The 23,781-nt window shown below is 50.4% G+C and overlaps 6 protein-coding genes across 13 annotated transcripts; 2 read left to right on the top strand and 4 right to left on the bottom strand.

Annotated features, from left to right (window-relative positions):
- Positions 1–1,293: 1,293 nt before the first annotated feature.
- H257_14990 (hypothetical protein) lies at positions 1,294–4,568 on the bottom strand. The gene is made up of 2 exons (XM_009842953.1): positions 4,428–4,568; positions 1,294–4,351 (listed from the first exon to the last, which is right to left on the bottom strand). Exons 1-2 carry the CDS (start codon positions 4,497–4,499, stop codon positions 1,346–1,348), a joined length of 3,078 nt encoding a protein of 1,025 aa, XP_009841255.1. The 5' UTR covers positions 4,500–4,568; the 3' UTR covers positions 1,294–1,345.
- Positions 4,569–5,366: 798 nt separating this feature from the next.
- Positions 5,367–10,975, bottom strand: H257_14991. Of its 2 annotated transcripts, XM_009842954.1 has the most exons (14): positions 10,706–10,975; positions 10,221–10,641; positions 10,006–10,154; positions 9,352–9,614; positions 8,884–9,058; positions 8,638–8,777; positions 8,394–8,521; positions 7,937–8,051; positions 7,307–7,820; positions 7,045–7,245; positions 6,647–6,840; positions 6,451–6,545; positions 5,969–6,201; positions 5,367–5,912 (listed from the first exon to the last, which is right to left on the bottom strand). In XM_009842954.1, exons 1-14 carry the CDS (start codon positions 10,916–10,918, stop codon positions 5,466–5,468), a joined length of 3,288 nt encoding a protein of 1,095 aa, XP_009841256.1. In that variant the 5' UTR covers positions 10,919–10,975; the 3' UTR covers positions 5,367–5,465. The 2 variants fall into 2 exon arrangements, with proteins under 2 accessions (XP_009841256.1, XP_009841257.1); XM_009842955.1 differs by having other exon boundaries at positions 5,367–6,201; positions 10,706–10,855.
- Positions 10,976–11,283: 308 nt separating this feature from the next.
- On the bottom strand, positions 11,284–13,682 carry H257_14992. 2 transcript variants are annotated; one of them, XM_009842957.1, is made up of 7 exons: positions 13,376–13,682; positions 13,131–13,297; positions 12,990–13,079; positions 12,829–12,901; positions 12,668–12,744; positions 12,284–12,537; positions 11,284–11,925 (listed from the first exon to the last, which is right to left on the bottom strand). In XM_009842957.1, exons 1-7 carry the CDS (start codon positions 13,632–13,634, stop codon positions 11,427–11,429), a joined length of 1,419 nt encoding a protein of 472 aa, XP_009841259.1. In that variant the 5' UTR covers positions 13,635–13,682; the 3' UTR covers positions 11,284–11,426. The 2 variants fall into 2 exon arrangements, with proteins under 2 accessions (XP_009841259.1, XP_009841258.1); XM_009842956.1 differs by having other exon boundaries at positions 12,668–12,901.
- A 60-nt stretch (positions 13,683–13,742) lies between these two features.
- On the top strand, positions 13,743–15,200 carry H257_14993 (hypothetical protein). Its single transcript, XM_009842958.1, has 3 exons — positions 13,743–14,655; positions 14,714–14,836; positions 14,897–15,200. The coding sequence occupies exons 1-3, from the start codon at positions 13,780–13,782 to the stop codon at positions 14,978–14,980; spliced, it is 1,083 nt and encodes a 360-aa protein (XP_009841260.1). The 5' UTR covers positions 13,743–13,779; the 3' UTR covers positions 14,981–15,200.
- A 735-nt stretch (positions 15,201–15,935) lies between these two features.
- H257_14994 (hypothetical protein) lies at positions 15,936–21,561 on the top strand. Of its 6 annotated transcripts, XM_009842959.1 has the most exons (15): positions 15,936–16,367; positions 16,422–16,631; positions 16,774–16,833; positions 16,906–16,947; positions 17,010–17,050; positions 17,113–17,176; positions 17,533–17,828; positions 17,921–18,053; positions 18,272–19,309; positions 19,503–19,597; positions 19,646–19,958; positions 20,044–20,358; positions 20,431–20,517; positions 20,581–20,670; positions 20,723–21,561. In XM_009842959.1, the coding sequence occupies exons 1-15, from the start codon at positions 15,966–15,968 to the stop codon at positions 21,008–21,010; spliced, it is 3,474 nt and encodes a 1,157-aa protein (XP_009841261.1). In that variant the 5' UTR covers positions 15,936–15,965; the 3' UTR covers positions 21,011–21,561. The 6 variants fall into 6 exon arrangements, with proteins under 6 accessions (XP_009841261.1, XP_009841263.1, XP_009841262.1 ...); XM_009842961.1 differs by having other exon boundaries at positions 15,936–16,631; XM_009842960.1 differs by having other exon boundaries at positions 20,431–20,670.
- Positions 21,022–21,566, bottom strand: H257_14995 (hypothetical protein). Its single transcript, XM_009842965.1, has one exon. The coding sequence runs from the start codon at positions 21,535–21,537 to the stop codon at positions 21,055–21,057; it is 483 nt and encodes a 160-aa protein (XP_009841267.1). The 5' UTR covers positions 21,538–21,566; the 3' UTR covers positions 21,022–21,054.
- Between the last annotated feature and the right edge of the window lie 2,215 nt (positions 21,567–23,781).

Consider the following 23,781-nt stretch of genomic DNA (forward strand, 5'->3'; position numbering starts at 1 on the left):
GTACCACTCTGGTCCGTAATGTTTGTCACATTGTTTTTGGCGTGGTGCCATTCGTCTAAATTTACGACTTGAATTGAACTGATTGGTGCATTGGAAAGGTAATGATCTCCTCTTTGATTGGCTAGTTCGAGCTCCTCCGAAAGCACTTTTTTGCAGGAGATACAAGCTTGAGAGAGCATGAGGTCGATTTTGTAAAACGAAAATCATCCGGTCAGCGTTAAATGCCATTGCTATCTCGTGCACTCGATGCCCAATACACGTACTAACCCTATGCGAAGCAAGTACACATACTATTGAGATCCAAAGACGTTCTGCTCGCTAGTTGTGCCATGCAGCGTCGAGTCACAGTAGATAACCACACCATGCTGACATATAGCCATGATGACCCTATGAAAGACATGCTCTCGGTTATAGCACCTGACAGTATAGATCTATTGTTCGTTCATTAAGGTCACCCCCACATTCAGCGTTGGCCCTGACATACAGACCTCTCGCCTTGGCGCGACGGCGGCCAAACATGATGGTGGCAGATTTTGGGGTATAAACCTCTACGTATCTATAAATATATGTATTTATGGAGGCAGATTCTGAGAAATTTGATGAATTTCATACTGAAACCAAGTCAAATACAACATGACAATCTTTATGGACCAGAGTAGTAGTACTGTATGTACTGTCTGATACTTTGAATTATTTATATGGATTTCAAATATCCGTGATAGTATCATGTGTCATCCAAACGTCATCCAACATTAAAATTAGGTCATATCCTAATTAGTAGATATGAGAGTAAATTAGGATTATGCTGGGTCATTGCATACAGGCCTCGTCCGGGAGCGGCACGGCCTACGGCCTACCTGCCGCTGCCCGACAAGAAGAAAAGATAGATCATTCGGTGAAGTGAGAAGCTTAGATCCGCGCTCTCGTGCGGCCGCGCTTGCGCAGACGGCCTCCCGGGCGCTCGGGGCCAACGTAAGGCTTGGTCACTACTTTAGGTTTCATCCCACAACTTCATCCAAAAATTTCATCCAATGTCATCCAAATTTCATCCTTGCTTTTAATTCAACAATTATATTATATTAACCATAGTATCCAAGGTTGGTATTAATATTCAATGCTGTCCCGTAAGTCTTAAGTAGTACATACTTACGTGGTACTAGTAGTACTATAGCAGTACTAGTACGTAGCAATATAGTAATGGCCGTAGCTTGGTGCTATTAATAGCTACTACTATTAATACGTAGTAGTAAGACTATTATTAATAATAGTAGACTGTTGTTAATACATCACAAAGGGGGGAGAAAATGAAAAAATAGTATTTTTTTTATATAACGTGACTACTTGTTTAGTTCTTGAGGGTTTGGACGAATTCGTAAAAGGCAAACTCGGGGCAGTGGAGGCCCGCGGCGTAGACGAAGCGAGACGCGAGTTGCGAGGCAAAGAGCGCGCGGAGGTACGACTCTGGCAGGCGCTTGACGAGTTCATCGCGGGAGAGGAGGGCGGTGAGGGCCTTGGGGAAGCCGCCGTCGAGGATGAGGTCGCGCAGGCCTTGTTGCTCGTACAAGGACGAGTCCTGGATCGTTACGCTCAGGTCTGTGATGCGTTCCGAGAGCAAGTTGGTCAGGATCGCATACGGGGTCCCAGAGCGTTGGTGTTCGCGCCACAAACATTCAAACTCTTGGTGCGCGTTGTGGTCGATGCGGGCCTGCACTTCGGCCACGTACGTCTGGTAGAAGGCGGGCTTGGGCTTGCCGGCGACCACGGCCATGTGCTGGGCAAACTCGGCATCCGTGAGCGACAGCGCCGCGAGCACTTCGAGCGACGACGACGTGACGCCGCCCTTGTTGGCGGATGCGTCCTTGAACAGCGTCACGCCGGCCTTCTCCAGCACGAGGCGCGCGTCCTGCGTGAAAAACAAGTTGGCGCCTTCGACAATGTACTTGAAGCGCAGGGTCTTGCCGTCCGGACCGTACACAAAGTTCTGCACGTTGCTCAAGTTCACGGCGGCGGGGCGGCCCCCGCACGGCACGAAAAAGTCGGCCGTCAAGTCGGATCGGTTGTGGAAGTTGTTGCGGAACTGGGTGCCATTCTCCACGACTTCGCCGCTCGGCAGCGTCACGTCGTTTTGCGAAATGAGCACAAGGTACCCTTCCGAAGACAAGAGCGACGTGTCAAAACCTTGCACGGGGGACCGGAGCTTGGCGAGGCGCACCAGCTCGGCGCGGTTGAGCCCGTGGGGGTCGTACAGCACACCCGAACCATCCACGAGGGCGATCGTGTCTTCGCCTTCCGACATGAGGATCTCGTTCGAGCCGAGATCGCCGTCGGGGCCGCCCGTTTGCACCTTGGTCAAGCGCTTGGCGCCAGGGGCTTTGAGGTTGAGCTTGTTCTGGATGCCCTTGACGAACTCGCGCACCGAGTGCGTGGTCATACCGTACTCGTCGTGGGGGATACCCCCGCGCGACGGCGACTTGCCCGTCGTGATGGCCTTCCAGTAGTTGTACCCGCGAGACTTGGCGTACGACGACGCCCAGTCCATCAAGTGCGCCGTGCCTTCGTCCGGCCCAAGGAACAAAATGTCTGGCTGCGTCCGCACGATGCCGTCGTTCTCGGGCAGCATGATGTCCAGCAGCGCATCAATATACTTTTTGAACGCCAGGTCCGCCTTGTCTTGGTGCGCCAAGTTGAGCAGGATCACGCCCTTGGACCCGCCTTCGGGGATGTCCTTGTTCTTGCGCTGCTGGGTCGACGCGAGCCCGTAGCCTTCGTCAAAGCACGACGACACGTTGTTCAGATACACTTGGGCGTGCGACGACCGAATCATGCGGATGCCGCCGCGCGCAATGTCGAGAAAGCGCGTGTGGAACCCGCGGAACTCGGACCCGATCACAAAGATCACGGCGTACGGCTTGTCGGCGTACTCGGTCGACGGAAGGAACTCGCCGTCCAGGCGGAATGCGAGCGCCGACTTTTCTTTGCGGAAAAAGTTGGTGTGCTGCACGTGGTGGTTGAAGCTGGCAAACTGCGAAAACACGGTGAGCGCCGCTTCCGACGTGACGGCCTTGCGCAGGTACGACAAGATGTCGGCTTCCTTGCGGTGGCGGTCCTTGGACGCGGGCGAGTGGAGCGCTTCGAATTCTTCGTACAACGACTTGATCACAAGGGGCGACGACAACAGATGGTCCAAGATCTGCGCTTCCGTGTACGTGTTTTGCTTCATGGTGGAGCGGAGTTGTTCGAGGCGGGCAAACGCCACGGCGTCGCGGTCGCGCAGCGAGTTGGACACGACCGAGTATGCTTCGGGCAGACGCTGCAAAAAGTGAAATGTAAACTTCCACGCAGCGTACGCGTACGAGATTTGCTGGGGAGTGAGCAGGTGGTCGCGCAACAACGGCGACAGCGACGTGCGGGGAAGGACGTAGTGGAGCGACGCGTCCGACACGCACGCGGCCACGCGTTCTTCAAACGAGCCCTTGCCCTTGACATCGTCGCCAGTCAATTGCTGCAGGTAAAATCCGTAGATAACGATGCCGTTGGAAAAGTACTCGGCGTACTTGCGCGACGAGAAAAGGCCGTGGCCGCGGTAGACATCGGCGAGCGACGAAAAGTAGCTGTGAGTGGACCCGGCCTTGTATGCGACGGTGAAGCGCGCCATCTTGGTGTTGTCGGGCTCGAGCCACACTTCGGTGTGGAACGCAGGCGTCATTTGGTTGGACGCGGTCTTGAGCACTTGTTGGTACACCTTCTTCAAGTTGTCGCCGGCGCGTTCAAGGAAGTGCTTGTCGGCCAATTGATGGATGTCCGTCTCGCCTGCGGCGGGGGAGGGGTTGACGAATTCAGGCTCTTGCAGAAAGTACAAGCGCATGTGCGACGGCACCAACGTCGTATCCAAGAGACCCGTGGAGCGGTAGCATTGGAGGCGGTATTGGCGGTTCTTTGTGGTTTCGGAAGGTTCAAGGTATTGGTACCCCGTCTTGACGCCGTCGCCGATGCATTCCGTGGACGAGCTCAGGTACTGCTTCTCGATGAATCGTTCCAAGTTGGACACATCCGAGCCGCCGGACAAGCGGGTCGAGTTGGATTCGTCGCCTTGCACGTTGGAGCGGGTGGCAAAGAACGCAGACTTTTCGTTTTCTTGCACCAACTTGAACTCTTGGTCCACGCCGGAAGCCTTGGTCAACACCTTGGCGCCGATCAAGCTTTGGATGTGCGACGCGATCGTGGCGGGCGAGTGACCCAAGAAGTAGAATTCATGCAGTCCCAAAGGACCGTAGAACCATTCGATTTCTTTCTTCAACGTCGCTTCGCTGAAGAGCGAGTCTTGCGCAAGGATCTTGCCCACTTCAGCAATCTACAACGTGAACGAGGAAGGTCAGATCATCGTGGACAGCAGCATGTAGGGGCACTCAGAGGAGGACGGGACGTACTTGGGCTTGGATGTCCTTGTTGTGGTAAGCACCTTGTTCCATGGAGGTGCTGCGGCGGACTTCGAGGTTCATGATGGTGAAATCACTTGTGGGGGGGACGTCGAATCGGATAATGAGAGTGTCAAAATCCGTGGATGGACGCCTCAAAGATCGCATAGAAATTTCAAGTGCAACTGAGATCTCGTATACTCACGGAGCAGTTTTATTGCTCATAATTAAAAAAATTCAGTCGACTACGCGGTCAGTGATTGGACGAGTGCTTGAAGTCCAGAAGTGACCAATCACAGGCGGACGCCACGTCTGTACTGCAATCGGATTGGTCCAAATCCCCTCCACGCTGCGTCATCGCATGTGCGGTGCTGCCGCCGACCCCCTGACGACGGCGCGTCAGAGCCGTGTCGAGGGTAAACCAGCCAATCAAAACCAACTTCAAGCCGCTTCCCCACCAATGTTAGGGCAGGGCCTTGACCTTTTGATCAAGAAGTAGAGTAGTACTGCTCCATGATGCAAGCGTACTTACTTCCATGTGAGATCGCCATCTAGTCTAAACGTGCAGAACAACGGAGCAGACCCGTGTGGTGTGTGCTTGGTGGCGCCAGAGGATGTGGGTGGCGTCGGGTGTTGGTCACGGTTGAAGTTTGGTTCGTTAGGGGACGATGAGCAGCTTATTTAAGGTATTTGTCCTCAGATTACCGCACATGTGGGCACGTCGCAGGTGAAATACCCTATATAAATCGTGACACGCATGGACTTCCGTGGGGATCTGCGACAAAGCCATGGTGCCGCGTCCGTGGTTGAGCCAATCGCAAGGCTGCCGTGGGTTTGGTGGCTTTTTGTGTGTGACTCAGCTCCCCCTCGTCGTCGACTTCCCGGCCATCGTCATTTAGGAGGCTGCCACGTCATCGCTTCGATTTTTAAATTTCCTTCCCGTTGAAGCAAGTGCACCACACCGTGGTCTGGACACGTTGAATTTGGCGACCAGAACGACGTACACACCGTGTACAGTATCGATGGACATGTATTTGGACGTTAACTTCGTTACTGAAGCAGCTCCGTGGGCACCAACTTGGGCTCGAGGTCTTCGTGTTCGAGGAACCGCAGGGGAAAGTACACGATGTGGCCGCGGACGTGTTCCAAGCGGAGCCGCAGGTCCTTGGTCACTGTCTGCTCGCGTCGAAAGGCCCGCATGGCATTGGTAAAGACGGCGTTGCTATGAGCTTCTTGCTCCCGTTTGCTCATGGATCGTCCGTTGCCGGCTCGTTTCCCCGCCCCCGACTCGTGAGATTTAACCTCATCATTGCCACCACCACCGGCGACCACAGCAACAACTCCAACCCGTCCGTCATCGCCGTGGTTGTCTTGTGGGGCCAATGTAGGAGGAGATGACCCAGGTGGGTCGGAAGTAGAATCATGAGCTTCCTGCGACGACGGTCGATGCTGCATCTGACTGAACCGCCCCGACGGATGGTGCACGCTGTCTGCCACCTACAGTAGTACCAATAGTACATTGAATAGCGTTCTAGGTATATATATTTACATACAAAATCCACGCCCATGTCTCGAAAGGATCGGATGCTGTCGGCGGGAAGGCAGCCAAAGACTGCTTCGTAGATGTTGGTGTTGGCCATCGCGTGCTGCCGCAGCGCCATCCACGCAGGGGCGGCCGTCGGATCCTCGCGATACGACAGCCCGATGCCCCCACTTTCCAATCCAAAATGCTCTTCAAACAACCGCATCCGGAACGAATGGCTGAACTTGCCCACCGCCGCGCCACCTACACACACACACCAGTCGTCGTCACCCCCGTCAGGGCATCTATACTAGTAATATATATATATATATATATATACTCCATCAGGACAATTTGTATATATATATATACTAGTATAAAAGTATGCATACAACGAATGCTAATGAGGTTGTTGTGTTGGCGTGTATGTATTATATATATATATATATATATATCCACAACGCCACCAGTCCTCCATATTACGAATATACAACTAACAAATAGACGACGTACTCAACGTGACATTGGGCACCCACTCGACGTCTTCGATCACGGCGGCAATCTCCGAGTCGCGATCGCCCGACATGCTTCGTTCGTTGATGTTGGCACTACACCAAATATAAACCACCGTCACACACATATCGATATATATATATATGTGACACTGTCGCAACCACCACCGTCACACGTATCTATACTATCGTTGTACCTGCCAATGACACTGATGCGATCGTCGACAATCATGATCTTGCTGTGGATGTACACTTGTTCTGTGTGGGGCATGCCGTCGTGCACGGCATGCGTGCGCAGTGCAAAGAACGCAATGTACTCGAACGCATTGGGAATCCCCGCCGCATTCAGTTGATGGTAAATCGACCCTTCTCCACGACATATGCTTCGGTACTACACATCCAGTAACATCCGCATCAAACCCTCACTACTTGCAGTATCCTACATATATATATATTTGTTGCCAATATGTATATGTTGCTTATACCCTATATATATATTGGTTGCCTATATATATATATATGTTGCCTATATATATACTTCGAAGTATATATATATATATATATGTATATATATATGTCGGTTGTACTCTAGTACCTGCCAATGCATGACCCCACGAAGACTGTACGCCTCCTTCTCAGTCGGTTTGCCCTGGAACGCTGGCAACAGCGGCAGGACCACCATGACCCGGAACGGTTGGTTGGCGGCATGCGCGCGGAGGATGCGGCTCACGAGGGCATTTGCAATCAGGTTCTGGCACAGCGGGTCGCCTTGCATACTCGACACAAAGAATTGGTTCTACGCATGTAGTAGTTAGTACAACGACTAGTAACTACTAACTACATTTCATCGAGTGTACCTCGATGTACACAAAGTAACGCGCGTCATTGATGAGTCGAATGTAGGCGTTTTGGATGCTCTTCTCGGTGCGGCATCCCCCCGACCACATGGACAAGCTCCGGACGATCTGGCAATTGCACGCAAATCCTTCTGCCACGTCATCGCTGGCACGGTTCTCGTCCAACGCTGACGTTTGCACCTCGTCATCGAGTAGGTCTGTGGTGCCAGCGTCACTTCTTTTAGTTAAAGCTATGCCTTCCACTGTGCCAGTGTCTGTAGACGACACCAAGGCTGGAGGCATTGTGGTGGCGGAGGTAGATTCACTGAACCCCAAGACACACAACGCGTTGCCTGTGTTGTTGTTTATGGAGTTTCTGCCGTGGGGGGGCAAGTTGCTCGACAACGCCGTGGGTTTGCACCCCGTGGCCGGTACCAAGTGGTGGAAGCGGTGCATTTTGAACCGCGTGCTGACCGAGTAATTCCACCGCTGAATGAAATGCCGCGCCACGTCCTTGGCGGGTTCGCCAAACAGTCTGCGCCAGTATCAATCGATATTAATATATATATATATATATATATATATATATTCAAGGCAATATATCGATATACTGATGAAAGCCAATAATATTATTTATTTTGTACGACATACTTGCAGTGGCAGTCGTGCCAGGGCATGCGCGGGTTCAAGTTGCGATCCATCAAGTCAATGTCGGGGCGATGGACGTCCACAAAGTCCTTGATGCGAGGGTTGCTGTAGTCCTTGCCTGTAGAATAATACTTTGTATTTATAACTGTGTCGAGCTTCGATATATTTATTTTGAAGTATTTTATATATGTATATATTTATCCACATATGAATGCGTTATTTGACCATCAAACGCAGTCATAAAGAAATGTATCTTCAATATAATATAGTAGTATATATTATTTGCCCATCAAACCCAATCATACAAGACTGTGTAATAATGCTCCAATATATATATAATCGTTGCCCAGCAAATGCAATCATAAAAGACTTTCAATGATATATTCAATCCCAATCATAAAAGGACGACTGTGTATCCAAATATATTGAAGTTTCATTATATTTGGAGATGATTCTGTACCTGGAAACGTACGGGCCTTGGGCTCAAACAAGTCGTGGCGGGCGTTGTCCCACCGTCCAAAACACAAGTCCAACCCCCCGACGAACGCCATACGTTGATCGATGCACACAATCTTCTCATGGTGCGACCTACACAAGACAAACAAGGATAGGATATCGTTTATATACATGTGAATTCCCCCCAAGAGGTCATTCATAATGGCAGAGTTGATGCAAGTTCTATAGCACTAGTTGGGCTTTCGTACCATAACCCGAGTTGTTTCATGATAAAATCGGGATCTCTTAGCACGTGGATGTTGTGGTGGAGCTTTCGCAGTGTCTTTTTGGCATACTGGCTGTCCAACGTCAGTGCCATGGAGATCTCCTTGTACATTAATATGTAAATCTACACCATAACCCCCACACCGTTAGGTTTGCTTGACCAAGGTTCTTCAAACTCGAATTGACACTGTGATAGTACATGTAAGAATGCCAATGTATGACGACTGTACCTTGACGCCAGCTTGGGCTCGCCGTTGGAGCACCAGATCCAGTCGGGAGGCGTCGGTGGCGGGCCGCAGCAAGGACGTCGTGGGGCAGATCCACCATCCGGCAATGAAAATCTCCGTCTTGGCCGCGTTTATGGCTGCAAACATGGCTGCATACGTGTCTTCTCCGTCCACATACCTAATCAAATCACAACCATGTTGTCAAGTATATATATATAGCGTTCGTTGTAAAATGTATAGGCGCATTCTGGGTAGTCAACATAGAGGAGTGCAAGAATAATGCGAATAATACCCACTTCCTACAGATAGGTATATATATATATATATATATATATATCCTTTGGAGCACCAAACACTATGTTCAACGGAATGAAAAACCAAACGATGCTTGACAAATGGAGAGGAGTTGTGTAGAACATGTAGACATTTCATCGCTGTGATAATTATTCATAGGACATATTGGTAGCGTACCATTGCGCTCGAGATGACGTGTGAGGTCGGGGCATGGCGAAGGATCCGTCGCGGCGGTTGCGATGATGCGTCCACTCGCTGGCTTCTGCCGCCGTCCGGATCTGGTTGGCCCACTTGATGCACTCGTTCTTGTGCCGCGCTTGGCAGTGCAACACGAACGCCGACGTCGTGACGACAAACTCCTTGGCCGACCCCACGGCCCGAAGCCCCGTTTCCAGCTTGAAGCCACCGTCAAACAGCAACACATCCGTCGGGGTCAAGTCCTACAAATCAACGAACGAATCTCAAAAACTAATTAAATCTAAAGTACTAATAGTGATTCATAAAAAAATTCTAAAAACTAAAATACAATATTCTTTTACATTTTTTTTTATAACCTCATAACTAGCTAAAAAGCAAATACGAATGAACGAACGATGGAACGAATCCACGACGAGGTTAGTGAAAGAGCAGCTGCAATAGTATTATTTATTGTATCGATGCATTTGACTTGATCTTTGTGAGAATTCGTAATACATACACTCTCAAAATGGATAGTATAAACTATATACTTCGAAGTAGTATATATATTGTGTGGTCAAGGCCTTAATATTATAGCACTAGTATCATCAAGTAGTGGAACCAAGACAAAGTGGAGAGAGAGAATCCTCTTACTCGATTCGATTCGTAGATGGCCACGCACGAGTCTTTGAGCGCGACCCATCTCCACTGCGACGTGTGCCACGAGTACTTTTTCACGACGCAAAAGCAGTTGAAGCACCCGTTGTCGCACATAACTGTGCCACGGTGCAGCCGGACGTTGTCTGCCATTCATATAAAGGTCATGATTCAATAATATATCAATCTATAAAGGGTTGGACAATGCGGACCTTGGCTACCCTTGAGCCACATGCGCACCTTGAGCCAACCTTCGCGCTGTGACGTGACCACCCCCCCGGCGTCGTTGTCGAACGTGCCGCCGCTGATCTGAAGCAGCGACAGCACGTACGCCGACGACCGGACGACGGGAATCGACAGCGCCGCATTCAAGTACGTCTCGAGAAGAGAAATCATTTCGGGGGTCGTGGACGCCTGGGACGTGGCAAACAAAAAGTCGCGCAGCTGGGGCATCTCGACGTCGTCGACGGGTACGTTGTTGCTGGTGGTCGAGGTTTGTGGTGGTGGTGATGATGTGGAGGCGGCGGATGGCGGTGGGGTGCGGAGGTACCCGTGGCCTTTGATGTAAAACCACAACCGATACACGTTGCTCTTGGGGAGGTAGATCTCGCGTGAAATGTCCTTGTACCGTAGCTAGACACGAATGTACATCAATGGGTATGCTACATGTCCATAGGTTGGGAGGATGTAGATCTACCTTGACTTCAAACTCGACAGTCTTGACGGGCCAGTCGTCGTCGATCCGGACAGACTTGACCTTGACGGTGGGCGCATGCTCAAAGATCTCGAGCGTGTTGTCGGCATCTTGTCCATATTTGTTGCCACCAAAGAGCCACCATGCCGCCATCATGGACTTTCGCGGCGGACGTTTGCCAGGCACTCGCTTCGACGGACCACTGGTCGAAGTCATCGACGTTTCGGACAGTGGTGGATTTGGATGATCCCGTCGTCGTAGTTTCGTGTGAACCCAAAAATTCTGAACTGTTTATTGAAACCGCCGTTACATCAACAATATCCGGATGATAATTGCCGGATATTAGGCGACCTTTCGAAATCAGGATATATCGAACGCTTTGTAGTAGTACTAGTACACGCAAGGGACAGTTAAAGGTATGCCTCCATGCTCTTCACATGAGGTGGCTGCTTGATCCGTGCATCCATGCATGCATGCATCTCTACGAGCCGACCAAGGGGTCCCTAGCTAGACACTGTATATATACAGCCATGTCATGCCACTAACACGTTGGAACTTGTCGTCATGCTTGCCTCGTGAATGAACAGTATGTGTTTTCTAACCACCACTTCCCCACATGGCATCTCGATTGAAGATGGTAGTACATGAGAATGAATGGTGTGTCCACATTTAGCACTCGTCGACGACATTATTCTCACACATAGGTGTATGTACGTCGTTCTAGTTAGTGTACGCGGCGCATTCTGGGGCGGAATTCATCGAAAATGTCTTGCACGACCTGTTCCTGGTCGCTCAACGATGTCGTCGATAATGGTGGTAGTACATGGGAGGGCCACCCCAGGACGCCAAACACGAGCGTATTCGCTTCCAAGGGCAGGACCCACACTTGATCAAACACAGTCGCGAGGCGCGTCGCCAAGCCATCCCACCCCCCAGCCGACTCCAGGCTTCCAGTAGGCTTATGGCCGATGACGTTCATAGCTACCACTCCGCGGGGACCCAAGACTCGGCGAATGTTGTGCAGGAATTCCTTGGATGTCATCGAGGCCGGCGGCGCGCTCAACACATCGCCATGTTCCAACAGTTCATGCGTCGTGCCATCTTCGACGTCGACGACCACCAGATCCAGCAACTCGGCCGACGATTCAAGCAACGTTGTCACGAACGCGTTTCCCGTCTGCTTGTGCACGACCAACGCATCGGATGCATCGAAAAAATGGGTTCTATCCAGACGAAGTATATATATATATATTGTCAAGTCGATTCGAAATTGGAGTGTTTGGGTGCTCAATGAGCAGAATAACCAAATCGACAGACAATCGATGATCGACCAATCAAAAACCAGCATACTAATCAAGTAGCCAATCAAATTATCCACTCTTGGACCAATTCAACAATGAATTAGTGTGTGACTGAAATTAGTGTGATAACTACTGGACGATCTTTACAAAAGTCAGGACAAACAATCGAACGATAGATTTGGCAAATCTGCACAAAAGTCAGCCAAATTTTGGGTAAAAGGACAATATATATGTGTTTCTTGGCAAAGTGGAATGCAGAAGGAGAGGGAGGTGTACGTACCCAGCATATAACATGGCTGCGCTGGGCTCGACGACGTGGATGCGCACAGGACGATGGCGAGAGATGACATGCTGCCAGAAGGTTGGGAGGACGCTGGCGCCGGCGCCAAGCATCGCAACGCGCCAGGTTGGATCGGTTGCAACTGCGGACGGAGATGGGGAAGATGGAGGGGGGTCGTCCTGTAGGAAACCCAGGGCAACACTCAACCCTCGATGCACATCCAGTGACAAGTACGAGTGATCCACTGCCCCTTCCTATAGATATGTCATGGGTTGTTTAATATATATATATATTGGAATATGGTAGTATTGAATATATATATATATATATATATATGGGGAATGAATGACAAGAGATATATGTACAATGTATGCATGGACGTACGGGTGTCAAGAAGACTTCGCTTTGGACCAACTCGAGCCGATCAGTGAAATGTAACGACCGCGTGGGCGGCAAAGTGTCTACATCGTCATGGAGGACGAGTACAAAGTTGAGTGAGGAGCTTGTTAAGATGGATGAGCAGCATGCATGTAGTCTGGGGGTACCCAAGAAGCTATCGAGGACAACCACGTGCTCGTCTTCGTACACTACGTCGCGACGATACTTGTCGGCAACTTCCTACCGCACACATGGACACAAGATGCTTCGAGTTGATGGATGATGATGTAGGAGTGGTGGTTGGTGGGTCGATGCTTCTTTGGTGTACCTGGTCGAACGCATGCAGCATGTCGGGGTCGAGCTCCTCCACCAACGACTCGATCTCGCTGTACGTCATGCTTTCCCCAGACCGATGTACCTACCATTGACCTTACACAATCCATCGTATATGGTACATGGATCGACGTACTTCATGGATGACTGTCTCCTTGAGAATGCGATCATTAGGGACGATGTCTGCGTCGCTTGTTCGATCAAGGAGGACTCCCTCGCATTCCTTGGACGTGAGGGCCCAATCGTACTTGGAGATCAATTGCTGAGGCCAGAACGGATACGTCTGGCATTGCGTCGGTCGGACTACGATGCGCATGCCAAAGTTAAGGGCATCAATGCAATTGTGTCATGAGCATGTGCATGTGCTCCTCTTCTTCTTACCCGGATAAATGGAGCACTGTTTTCCTTCCAAGAAGATGCACTGGAGATCGTCGGGCGTTTGCTTGATCGAGTCAAAGTCGTCGCCGGGGTGCCGCCGCAGGAATTGTCGTCGGAACTCCCTCGTGGGGGTCGACAAGTGGTCAGCGATGGCTTCCACCTCCCGAGCATTCACACGGACCTTTCCTCCTTTTCCCGTGCAGCACTTGCCGCAGGCCGTGCATCGGAAAGCGACCTTGAACGCTCGCGTGGATGCACTCATGTTGCTGCTGCAGGGTGCGCCGTGGTGGCTGGATTTCCCGCCAGTCCGGTTAATTTGAAACAATCCGGATAAATATCCTCATGTGATTGGCTGACTTCGTATTGACAGCGCGGTAGCTTTACCGACACCAATTCCGACACACAAGATGATTGAGAGGAGGCATCAGCAGGGATGGATGTGGAAAGTCATCTTCGTAAGCGTCTTATCTGGAGTGGTGGGGTATCTGCTTCCGCTCTTGCTAACAGAATCGCCAGATCAGAGACGAGCAGCCCTCGTCGCGACACAGACGGTGCTGCTCCAGCGAGATCACACGATCCGGCAAAAGTTTGCAGGCCTCAAGACCGACCTGAACGCGTACGAGGTGGCGGTGGGAGACATCTGGAAGGTATCAGCCCTGCGTAAGCTGCGAGATGACCACGTGCTACGTGAAAGCCACGAACATTTGGACGCAATCAAAACGTCCATGTTGGAGCGGCGGGCAGCCATGGTTTCCCTTCTCGCCGACACCACCCGAAGTATCCACGATGCCATCAGCACCCTCCGCGAACACTCTGCGTATCCCTCGTCTGAGCATTGCACAGAGCACAACGTGCTGGTTGAGGAAGGCACGAAGCCACCTTTGGACGACACCATCACTCTGTTGGACCTTCCACCTACTACCCCGACCAGTTCACCTCCCGAAGCCTCGTCTGCACATAATAACGTCTTGCCACCACCCTCTAGCGTCACTCCGCCAACTCCGCCAGTGTCACACACGCCGCCAAGCCATCACGTGAAACCTCCGACGATGCCCCAACCCGTTCCATCACCAGCTCCAACGCCGCCATCGCCCCGCCAATTCCCCATCACATTCGGTCAAGCTGCGATGGCGTTTTTCACAGCTTTGGTGACGTTGGTGGCCTTTAGCCTCGTCAGCGAGCACCACCGGCGCGGAGCTGGCGGCGACGGCGACTACTCGATGATCCAAGGCTTCTTTTCCCCTCGGCAAAAGCAGCGCCCTCGTCCGCCATCCAACGATGCGGTACGCCATCACACTAATTGAAGTTGACCGTGATCCGGATATACTCAACTGGGTTTAGACATCGTCACCACGTACCCGAGCTCGTCGCCATCGCAACGACGAACAGCCAAGGGCCACGGCTAACGTGGACGAATTCATTGCCGAGTCGGGCAGCTACTATGACATGCAATACCCACAAGAGGTACACTATTTGATACCATGAATATACATCTGTTGACTTGATGATACATATGGGTTGCAGGGAAGTACCTTGACCGAAGCCACGCCCGTCCGGCGGTCGCGGCGGCTAGATGCCGCCGCTCACATGTCCTCGACGTACTTTTGAAAGACAAGATGACTGCACAAGTATTTACACGTGCGCGCCGTCTTGTGTCTATGTATCCTGGGCGATGATGTAACTTTGCTCGGGTACTGATCTCCATCGTCGACCTGGTTTGCTACCAAACATTCGTTCTGCGACAGACGCACTACAGTACTGTAGTACTTACATAGACCCACCACCCCAAAAAGTAACATGTAATTCAGTGCAGATATTTTACCCAAAATTTGGTTGACTTTTGTGCAGAATCGCCAAATGTATCGATCGATTCTTTGTACTGAATGATTTGTATGTATAAAGGTGTCCTGTGGTGATTGGTATCACACTAATTGAAACCGCACACTAATTCGACGTTGATGATGGTTTCCGGCAATCTGATTGGCTCAATTCTTTTGCCGATTCTTCTTGTGTACATTTGGTTGTGTCGATTCATTCTCCATGTCGCTCCAGTTTAGAATAAACATAACAATATTATTGATCTTTCGAGTGAAATTTCGTGTTGTGGCGTGGCTTCTCGTTGGTATTTAAATCGATTTGATTGGCTACTTCAGAAGAGCTCAAAATTATTAGCCAATCAAAACCTTCTCAATGAAATTCAACCAATCAGATCGATTGTGGATCGGTTTGGTCGGCGCGATTCGATATCGAGAATACTTACCTTTACGTTATTACTACGTAGTATTAGTAGCTCGCCCATACAATTAGGGTGACGGCATACATTTGCATGTACATTGTATATCTAGTGGCGAGGGGTTGGAGGTCCCGCTTGCATATAGCCAATCGGATTGCGGAAACCGTCATCCACATTGAATTAGTGTATGAATAAATTAGTGTGATTACTATTACCACATGACAACTTTGAAGCATGGCACTATGTAGTGCAACATTCAACGATTGTTAGCCCATATTGCCATGTTGCTCTGTGGTGAAACCGACGTTACGATGGTCGTGACAGTTACAGATTCACCCCCACGCTGTCGAAAATTGCACCATGCCGCCGCCCCCGTCAGAGGTGGTGCGGCATCGGGTGCTGCCAGAGGTGGTGGTTGGGTCGGCGGAGGTGGAGGGGGCGATCGTCCGCACCAAGGCCCCGTTGCTTCCGACGTCGGCGGCGGCACCGCGTCCCGATCGTGTCTACCACCCCAAGCACGCGTTGAACCACAACACCAAGCTCGGATTGGCTTGTTTGGCCAAACTCAAGCCCATCTTCTCGAAGCACGCGCACAAAGCCAAAGAGCAGGCGGTCAAGATCACGGCGCCGCAGCTGCGCCTGCCCATCCACGAGCCCGAGCACGTGCAGATGCTGCTGCGGACGCGCGATGTCAAGCTCGCGTCGCTCAAGACTCCCAACCACCAGTGGCTCGCTGTTGTTGACGACATGGCCAAGTTTATGGTATAGATACATATAATTATATATATTGCGATGACTACTGTACAGTACTAGTAGTACCCAAGTTTGAACCTCGAAGGACACGACTTGAGTACGAGTAACTTGGAGGCGATCGTACACACGACGAGATTGCAGTGGCAAGTGCAACCTCAGTATCAAAACCCCATGGACCCCAAATCTGGACACGAACGCATGTCCGACGAGGACCGCGTCAAGCACGATTTCGACCAAAAGCTCCAAGTGGCCGAGAAAATGCTACGGCTCCCGGTATGTAGTACTACTAGCTATGTAGATGTAGGTACTAGAGCTCAAACCATAGAAAAAATATAACTCTTCGTTCAAAGCAATCATGACCATCACTTTTCGACACGAGTAGTAAAAATCACCATCACTCAATCATGTGTCGTAGCTGACGACCCCACCGACAGTCCAAGATATGGACGAGTCGAACAGCGACAGCGACGACGGGGTACGTAGACTTCAGCGGCGTTGGCATCCCTTGTCTGTTTGTTCATACTAGTATGGTGGGTGGGAATGATAGGGTGGAAGGGGGAAGACCGAATCGCTGACCAAGATGTCGTCGGTAGAGTCCGATAGAGTCCCACTGACGATGTATGCTTGTCTGATATCGGGGGGTGGTTGTAGCCGACCAAAGCGCTCGTACTCAAATCCCTCTCCACTCGAAAGTACGTAATCCATCTGTGTGGCTGCCTGCTGTTACGTAAACATTTCACACACTAATTTGTAGGAAACTCAAGACGCTGGCCAAGTACACGTCCGAGACCGCCAAAACCGAGAAATACGCCAACAAGGTATTGTGCTTTCGAGTAAAATTTCATTGTGTGGTTGGTGGTTGGTTTCTCGTTGGAATTTAACTTGATTTGATTGGCTACCTCAGATGAGCTCAAAATTATTAACCAATCAAAACCTTCTAAATGAAATTCAACCAATCAGATCGATTGTGGATCGGTTTGGTCGGCGGCGCGATTTGCACCCCCTCCCCATATATTTGTATCAAATCGACAATATTCAATTCTTTAATTGAATTAAATACACAAACATCTGTTCTTTTAAGATACTGTGCTAACTATTACTTTGAAGTAATAGTTACCAGAATCAAAATTAAAGATAGAGTCAGCGGATGATATGTTGTTTACGCTGTGGTTAGACGGACATGCTAGCCAAGTGGTCCAAACTCCAGGCAAGTCGGGGCCACGAAACCCATCCAGAGCTGGCGCATCGACGTGCGCAGCAGACGAGTCGGCGGAGAAACGAGCGAAAGCACGCAGCCACGTCATCGTTCCCAGGATTCAACGAACTGTCCCCGCGGAGTCTGTACTTTGAAGAGTGCACGGCCGCCAACATCCTCCCCGAGCCGCTCCTGTCGCGCATCACGGCGGACCGGCGCCTGGAGTTGAGTCACTTTGGGCTCGGTGATACCAAAGCCATTGTACTATCCAAAAGGTACGTACTACCCACACCTGCATACGATTGCTATGAATATATATATATATATATGGAGTTTGGGTTGTAGTGCAATAATATGACGTTTGTAGTTTGGCCCTGATGCCCGACATTCAAGCCCTCAACCTCACCGCGAACCGACTCACCCATGCCGGCATTGCAACCGTCGTGCAACACCTCAGCGGTCGCGTGGAATTGCATTCGCTCAACCTGAGTGAGAACGAGGTAAAGTACCTAATTGAGTCTCCTGGCCATCAAATGTACCGAATTCCGGATTCGTCAAAAAGTACCTTTTCCATTGATTTTAATTCCTGATTCGTACAAAAGTACCGACTACCGAATGTACCGACTACCTAATGAATATATATATATATATGTATTCCTAAGTACAGACTACCTAATGGATACATTCCCAAGTACCAACAGGATGCAATGGTTGATAGATTGGCGAAGCCGGGTGTGCGTCGATGGCGGACTTCATATTTTCGGCACCGAACTTGACACATTTGGACTTGTCGCAGACGAAGCTCGTCGACTCATTCGAGTCGCTGGCCAACGAAATCGCCATCCATCCGCATTTGCTGTCAGTTAACTTGACAAACAACGAGATTGGCGACGGCGGCGGGCAGCTGCTGGGCGCGACGCTGGCCGCCGCCACGTGTACGATCCAAGACCTGAACCTGTCGTGGAACCAAATCTGCCACAGTGGCGCCACAGCCATCGGCCACGCGCTGCAGACGAACCGGTCGGTTCAGCACTTGAACTTGTCCATGAACCGATTCGGCGACGACGGCGGCCATCAGATCGCGGCGGCGCTCCTCGTCAACACGACCCTGCGCACGATGGACTTGACCCGCAACAACCTAACGGGGTCCACCGCTGTGACCTTGAGCTACGCGATTGAGCACAACCCGAAAGCGAAGCTGTACAACATGGTTCTGGTCGACAACCCGCTCGGATGTACGGGCACGAAGGCGCTGCTGCGATCGGTGGCCAGGGGCTGTCGCTGCAACGTCCGGCTGTCGTTTTACGACGGCGAAGACGCCAACAAAGCAGCTACGGTGCGCCGTGTGTTTGACTCGAGCTTTCCCGCCGCGCAGTCGCCGTACGAGCTGCACCTCCACACGTCCCCGTACGACTATGTGATTGCATGCGAGGTGGTCGCGGCGGCGGTGGCGCGGCGGTGCGAGCTATTTGACGTGTCGTTTGAACCGGCGACCGATGAAGTTGACCTTGAGCACCATGCGAAGAAGCATGCCGTGCAACAACCGCTCGAGTTCTCGGACCAGGTGCAAGGACTCGTGGAAAAAGGCTCGACCAAGCTGTTCCACCTGCGGCGGCGCGGCATCCTGCGCATCTCGGCGCGATACGTGCCATGGCGCATTCAGCTCACGAACGACGTCACCCCCGACGGATTGCGCAATGTCATCAAAATCATCCGAGATCGCATCTCCACCCGCGAAATGTGTTCCATGCTGGAGGTTCGTGCGTCGAATTGTAGAATCACATGAAAATAGTGAGTGTTACTTATATAGTGTGCGATTTGTGAATTGCTTTTACCACTATGCACAGTATGTGTGGGGTGGACCCTTAAATAGTGTGCGAAAAGGGTGTTGCATTGGATGGATGTGTAAATAGTGTGAAAGTGTCGTCAGGTTGTGAGGGATCGTCTAGGTGGCGACGACGGACCTGTTTCTCCATATTCGAGACGTCGACTTGTTTGTAAATGGACTCCTGGGGTCCATCGATGTTGTCGACGTCGTTGCTAGGTACGCTGGTGGTCTGATCGTGCGATTTGCGACGTTACCCCTTTGTAGGACACTGCCTTGTATCGTGGACGGCACGCAGACGCTTCCGTTTCTGCTGCGGCACTTGAGCTTTAGCGATCAAAATCGCCTCATGTCGTCGCATGGGGTGCAAGTGTTGCAGTTCAATCCGCTGAATCCGACGGGGAAATGGACGTTGGACATGTGCGATCGCATCCATCGCAAGCTGGCCGTGTGGTTCTCCATGATCAACCGCGATGAGGCTGCCGAGAGCGCGCGGCGGGTCGCGTATCGCGGCAACACGAGTCAGCGCGGCACGTATGCCAACTTTCGCAACGAAAAGTTCAACGGCAAAGCCATCGAGGTACTGTACTATTCCTCCATCGCCGTCGTTGCCTCGCGCCGCCCTTGGTCACATGCAGTAGTTGATTGTCCGTGGTTGTTCCTAGCTCACGGACCGCTTCTTCGACGGGTTGCCGGCGAAAGGGATCTTGGAATTTGATTATGTCAGCACGCGGCGCCCCGAAGATAATGTCGAAAACGGCGCCCCGACACCGGTGCTCCTCGAAGTTGAAGTGAACGCATTGCTGCAAACAATCGGCGCCGAGCTCTGGTCCGAGTACGTCCCCCAGCACAAGCGGTATGACCTGAAGCGGCAAGTGGTACTGCTGCAACATGCTCTCAGCGGTCTATACATCACGGCGGAGCATGTGCGCATGCTCATGCAGTACTTCCCCAAGAGCATAGACAACCTCCGACTCAAGGTACCATCTACATCATCGAACTTCCCTTGATGCGGCCTCACCCATGCGCTCGTCACTTACATGTCACTGAAGGCAGTGTTTGCCGCCCACCGATCCATCCTTGACATGGAGAACTTTGAAGGCGTGTATGAGAAGCTCCTCCCCGGCGATCGAAAAGCAGTCTGTCCTCCTTCGCTGTTGTCCTCTAGTCATGATCATCTCATCATGTTGTTGTGATGGTAGATGTTTTCCGCACTGGGGTACATGAATACATTGAATCCGCTGAACGTCGACATGGAATACGACTTGCCCATGGCGGACGCAGACAACCGCGTACGTGAAATGCCGCCTGTAGTGCATGTCTCATGATGGTGTCATGTACTAGTTGCTGGTGAGGACGCTTGTGGACATGATATCCAACGACCCGCTCGACTTGATCAAGTTGGACGACCAGAGCATCAAGGAAGGCCTGAGCATCTACTCGATGTTTTCTATAGCGAGCATTCCCACCAGCGGCCGCCTCGGACTGCGCTACATCACTCGGCCCAACAAGTTTTCAAGGGAACTCATCGAATCACGACAGTCCACCTTCCACGCGTTCCTCTTTGCCGGTCGACTTCACGAAAAGTATCGCGGCGTGGATCATGCCGAGGAAGGAGCAGGGGCGTCATAAACACATGTGAATATGGAACGGCGATATCGGTTGTATTGTCGTGATTATGCTTTGACTTCGTCTTCATCGTCCTCGGTGGATGGCGGCGCCGATGCGGCGAGGTTGTGCTGGTAGATGTTGCTTCGTTCATGTAGCACGAGTTTGATGCGCGCCATGGACTTGCGCACCTTGGACTTTCGGAACGGGTTCGGGAACACCATGTTCTTCGTGTGGCATTCGGCTTGTTCGGTCAAGAGCGCGTTGCGTTCCTTGAGCAGGACGTACCAGAGTTTGTGTAGATCGTCCGTGGACTTGTTGCGCAACATCCACGCCTTCCAGTCGCCACCCACAACGGGAGGGCCGCGCTTGACCTTTTTGCCATCGACAACGCCGCTGGTGGGGAAAAATTGGTCGATGGTGCCGGTTAGGGCCGCCTTCGTCGCGGTCGCAGCTCCCGACGCCGAGGGTTTCGCGAAGAGCGTCGCCGAGGACGAGATAGAGCGGGCGGTGAACGCGCTCGTCTGGACTTGGAGGACGCGGCGCAGCATGGGTGGAATTGCGTGAAAACCAAGTGTGGTTCACTGGTGTTGGGTTGGCCACGTCTTTTCGAGATATGATTGGTGGAATAAAAACTATATTTATCCAATCAATGATTTGTATTGGCGTAGTAAGCAAAATGTACTTGTTCGTATGCAACTAGACACTAGTATGCCTAATGTACTGTACCTGCAGAAGCCCCCAAACCGAAAGGAAATGGTCACCGTCTAAGCTATGTACACCCCAACTTAGTACGCACGTGATACATACGGGAGCAACTTGCCCACACATTTGCCTTGGTGCAAAGTTGTCCGTACTATTAATAGTATTAATACAGCAACCAAGTGTAACTTTCTGAAATGTATGAGGTATTGTATGGGTGACTTTGAAAACGAATATGTTTCGAAACACGATGGATAAACGAGCCTTTGACTGGTATTATCATGACCTTACTGCTACACTGTAATGATGACCTTACTGCTATACTAGTCATGACCTTACGGCTATAAAGTCCTAACGGTATAACGTAAAAAACCAATTTAAGATAACTTTTTTGGAGGCGTCGGAGTAGAATGGACATAACTTTTGAGTCCGTTACGATATTTGAGTTTTGAATAGTGATTCCAATAGCCAAGACGCGCCTCTTTGACTTCATAATCGAACTATCAGTTTAGGCGATGAACTTCACAGGTAAATTTGTTACTTTCTAAGCATTTGTACTCACATTTTGATAACCAATTTAGGATAACTTTTTTTATCTTAAAGTATGTATGTGTCTGTGCATTGAAATTCTATGTTTAGGGTAAGCGGTTACAACAGGATGCATATAATTTATACAAGGGTACTGTTTTATAGAGTTAAATTTCTGTTGTGGATGGATGTCCACTGAGTTTAACACTCGACAAAACCTCAGATCCAACCCAATGTGGCCCGTGTCGACTAGGGAACTTCAAACCCAATCTTGAATGACTATTACCAATGGCTTCTACGCCGTTTTTGCATTTCATTCGCGTACGTGATGGAATGGCCAGCATTATATGATAGAGGTTTTCGAACAAATAACGAGGTGTGATTGGGCAATACAAAGTTATCCTAAATTGGTTAAGTTATCTTAAATTGGTTTTTTACGTTAGTAATTACCTTCCTTACTGCTATAACGTTACAGTACTGTAGTAGTAGTACAGTAATGACCTTACTGCTACTGTATAGTAATGACCTTACTGCTATAAGCTGCTATAATGACCTTAAACATCCAATACCTTGTGCGAATTTGTACAAAAAGAAGCTGAAAAACACCCGTCCCCGCAAGGAATCGATCCCCGGGCCTTCCGCTTGTGAAGTACCTTGTACTTGGAAGAAGCTTCGATTGTCATGGATACAATCCGGATATTTATCCGGACCACCAGGATGGGTTTCGACAAGATACTTCGAAGTACAGTAGTCCCCCAGAATAGGGAACCTTTGATTCCGATACGTTTTAAGAGGTATCACTGCTTGCTCAGGTATAAAACTAAAAAGGTATTTTCGGAGGGTTCCTTGCTTCTGATTGGTCAATGTAATCGGATTGAAAAATGGACATCATTTTCGAATTCAGGAGGGGGTTGATATCCTAACTTAACTTCCACGATGACCATGACGATGTCCATCCGTCATAGGATTGGTGCGCTGCGAGCATTTCATGTTGTTGAAATATTTGACAAGCTGGTTGAAACGGCTGACGAAACTGATAAGAAAATTTCGCGTCACTCGTGAGCACTGCTCGAAGTTAGTCTGTGCGAAGCGTTGGAGTGGGCCAAGGAGACTTGGCAATCTGCGACGCAAGACACTATTGTAAATTGTTGGCGCCATACTGGTATTATTGACAAGGAGGTTTATGAGTTGATTGATAGTATGCATAGCCTTTAAAAAGAATGAAACGTGTTTGTTGGTGTGTGTTTTGTCTACAGGAGGTTGTCACCGTGACATTGTCGAATTTAGAGGGTCACGTGAAAGGCCAAACGAGCCCATCGACGCAATTCAACTCTTTTAATGGCAGCGCGTGACGCATGCTGCTTTAACAGTGTACGTTTCTGCTCGATTGTCAATCGTAGCCGCGACAACGGCGACGGCATGCTGAGTTCCAAGTGTGAGTGTCGCCAACATGTGTTAGATTATTTGCGTGGTTAATTTACAGTTAAATAAATTGAATGTACCTCTCGGATTTTATGATTGATTTGCATGCAAATTTATGTTTTCTGAGAGGATATAGATTTATG

The sequence above is a fragment of the Aphanomyces astaci genome (genome assembly GCF_000520075.1).
Source record: "Aphanomyces astaci strain APO3 unplaced genomic scaffold supercont1.64, whole genome shotgun sequence".
Taxonomy (NCBI): Eukaryota; Oomycota; class Saprolegniomycetes; order Saprolegniales; family Verrucalvaceae; genus Aphanomyces; species Aphanomyces astaci.

What these genes read in the sequence shown, in the direction of transcription:
- H257_14990 (XM_009842953.1), bottom strand. Translation starts at nt 4,499, where the DNA reads ATGAACCTCGAAGTCCGCCGCAGCACCTCCATGGAACAAGGTGCTTAC. An exon ending in ACAAGGACATCCAAGCCCAA is followed by an intron (nt 4,352 to 4,427) that starts GTACGTCCCGTC and finishes TTCACGTTGTAG; the next exon opens with ATTGCTGAAGTGGGCAAGAT.
- H257_14991 (XM_009842954.1), bottom strand. Translation starts at nt 10,918, where the DNA reads ATGACTTCGACCAGTGGTCCGTCGAAGCGAGTGCCTGGCAAACGTCCG. An exon ending in ACGTCATCTCGAGCGCAATG is followed by an intron (nt 9,059 to 9,351) that starts GTACGCTACCAA and finishes TGATTTGATTAG; the next exon opens with GTATGTGGACGGAGAAGACA. An exon ending in CGCATCAGTGTCATTGGCAG is followed by an intron (nt 6,546 to 6,646) that starts GTACAACGATAG and finishes TATTTGGTGTAG; the next exon opens with TGCCAACATCAACGAACGAA.
- H257_14992 (XM_009842956.1), bottom strand. Translation starts at nt 13,634, where the DNA reads ATGAGTGCATCCACGCGAGCGTTCAAGGTCGCTTTCCGATGCACGGCC. An exon ending in ACAGTGCTCCATTTATCCGG is followed by an intron (nt 13,298 to 13,375) that starts GTAAGAAGAAGA and finishes TGCGCATCGTAG; the next exon opens with TCCGACCGACGCAATGCCAG. An exon ending in GCAGCCATGTTATATGCTGG is followed by an intron (nt 11,926 to 12,283) that starts GTACGTACACCT and finishes TCGTCTGGATAG; the next exon opens with AACCCATTTTTTCGATGCAT.
- H257_14993 (XM_009842958.1), top strand. Translation starts at nt 13,780, where the DNA reads ATGATTGAGAGGAGGCATCAGCAGGGATGGATGTGGAAAGTCATCTTC. An exon ending in GTCCGCCATCCAACGATGCG is followed by an intron (nt 14,656 to 14,713) that starts GTACGCCATCAC and finishes AACTGGGTTTAG; the next exon opens with ACATCGTCACCACGTACCCG. An exon ending in ACATGCAATACCCACAAGAG is followed by an intron (nt 14,837 to 14,896) that starts GTACACTATTTG and finishes TATGGGTTGCAG; the next exon opens with GGAAGTACCTTGACCGAAGC.
- H257_14994 (XM_009842959.1), top strand. Translation starts at nt 15,966, where the DNA reads ATGCCGCCGCCCCCGTCAGAGGTGGTGCGGCATCGGGTGCTGCCAGAG. An exon ending in GCCATTGTACTATCCAAAAG is followed by an intron (nt 17,829 to 17,920) that starts GTACGTACTACC and finishes TGACGTTTGTAG; the next exon opens with TTTGGCCCTGATGCCCGACA. An exon ending in TAGACAACCTCCGACTCAAG is followed by an intron (nt 20,359 to 20,430) that starts GTACCATCTACA and finishes ATGTCACTGAAG; the next exon opens with GCAGTGTTTGCCGCCCACCG.
- H257_14995 (XM_009842965.1), bottom strand. Translation starts at nt 21,537, where the DNA reads ATGCTGCGCCGCGTCCTCCAAGTCCAGACGAGCGCGTTCACCGCCCGC.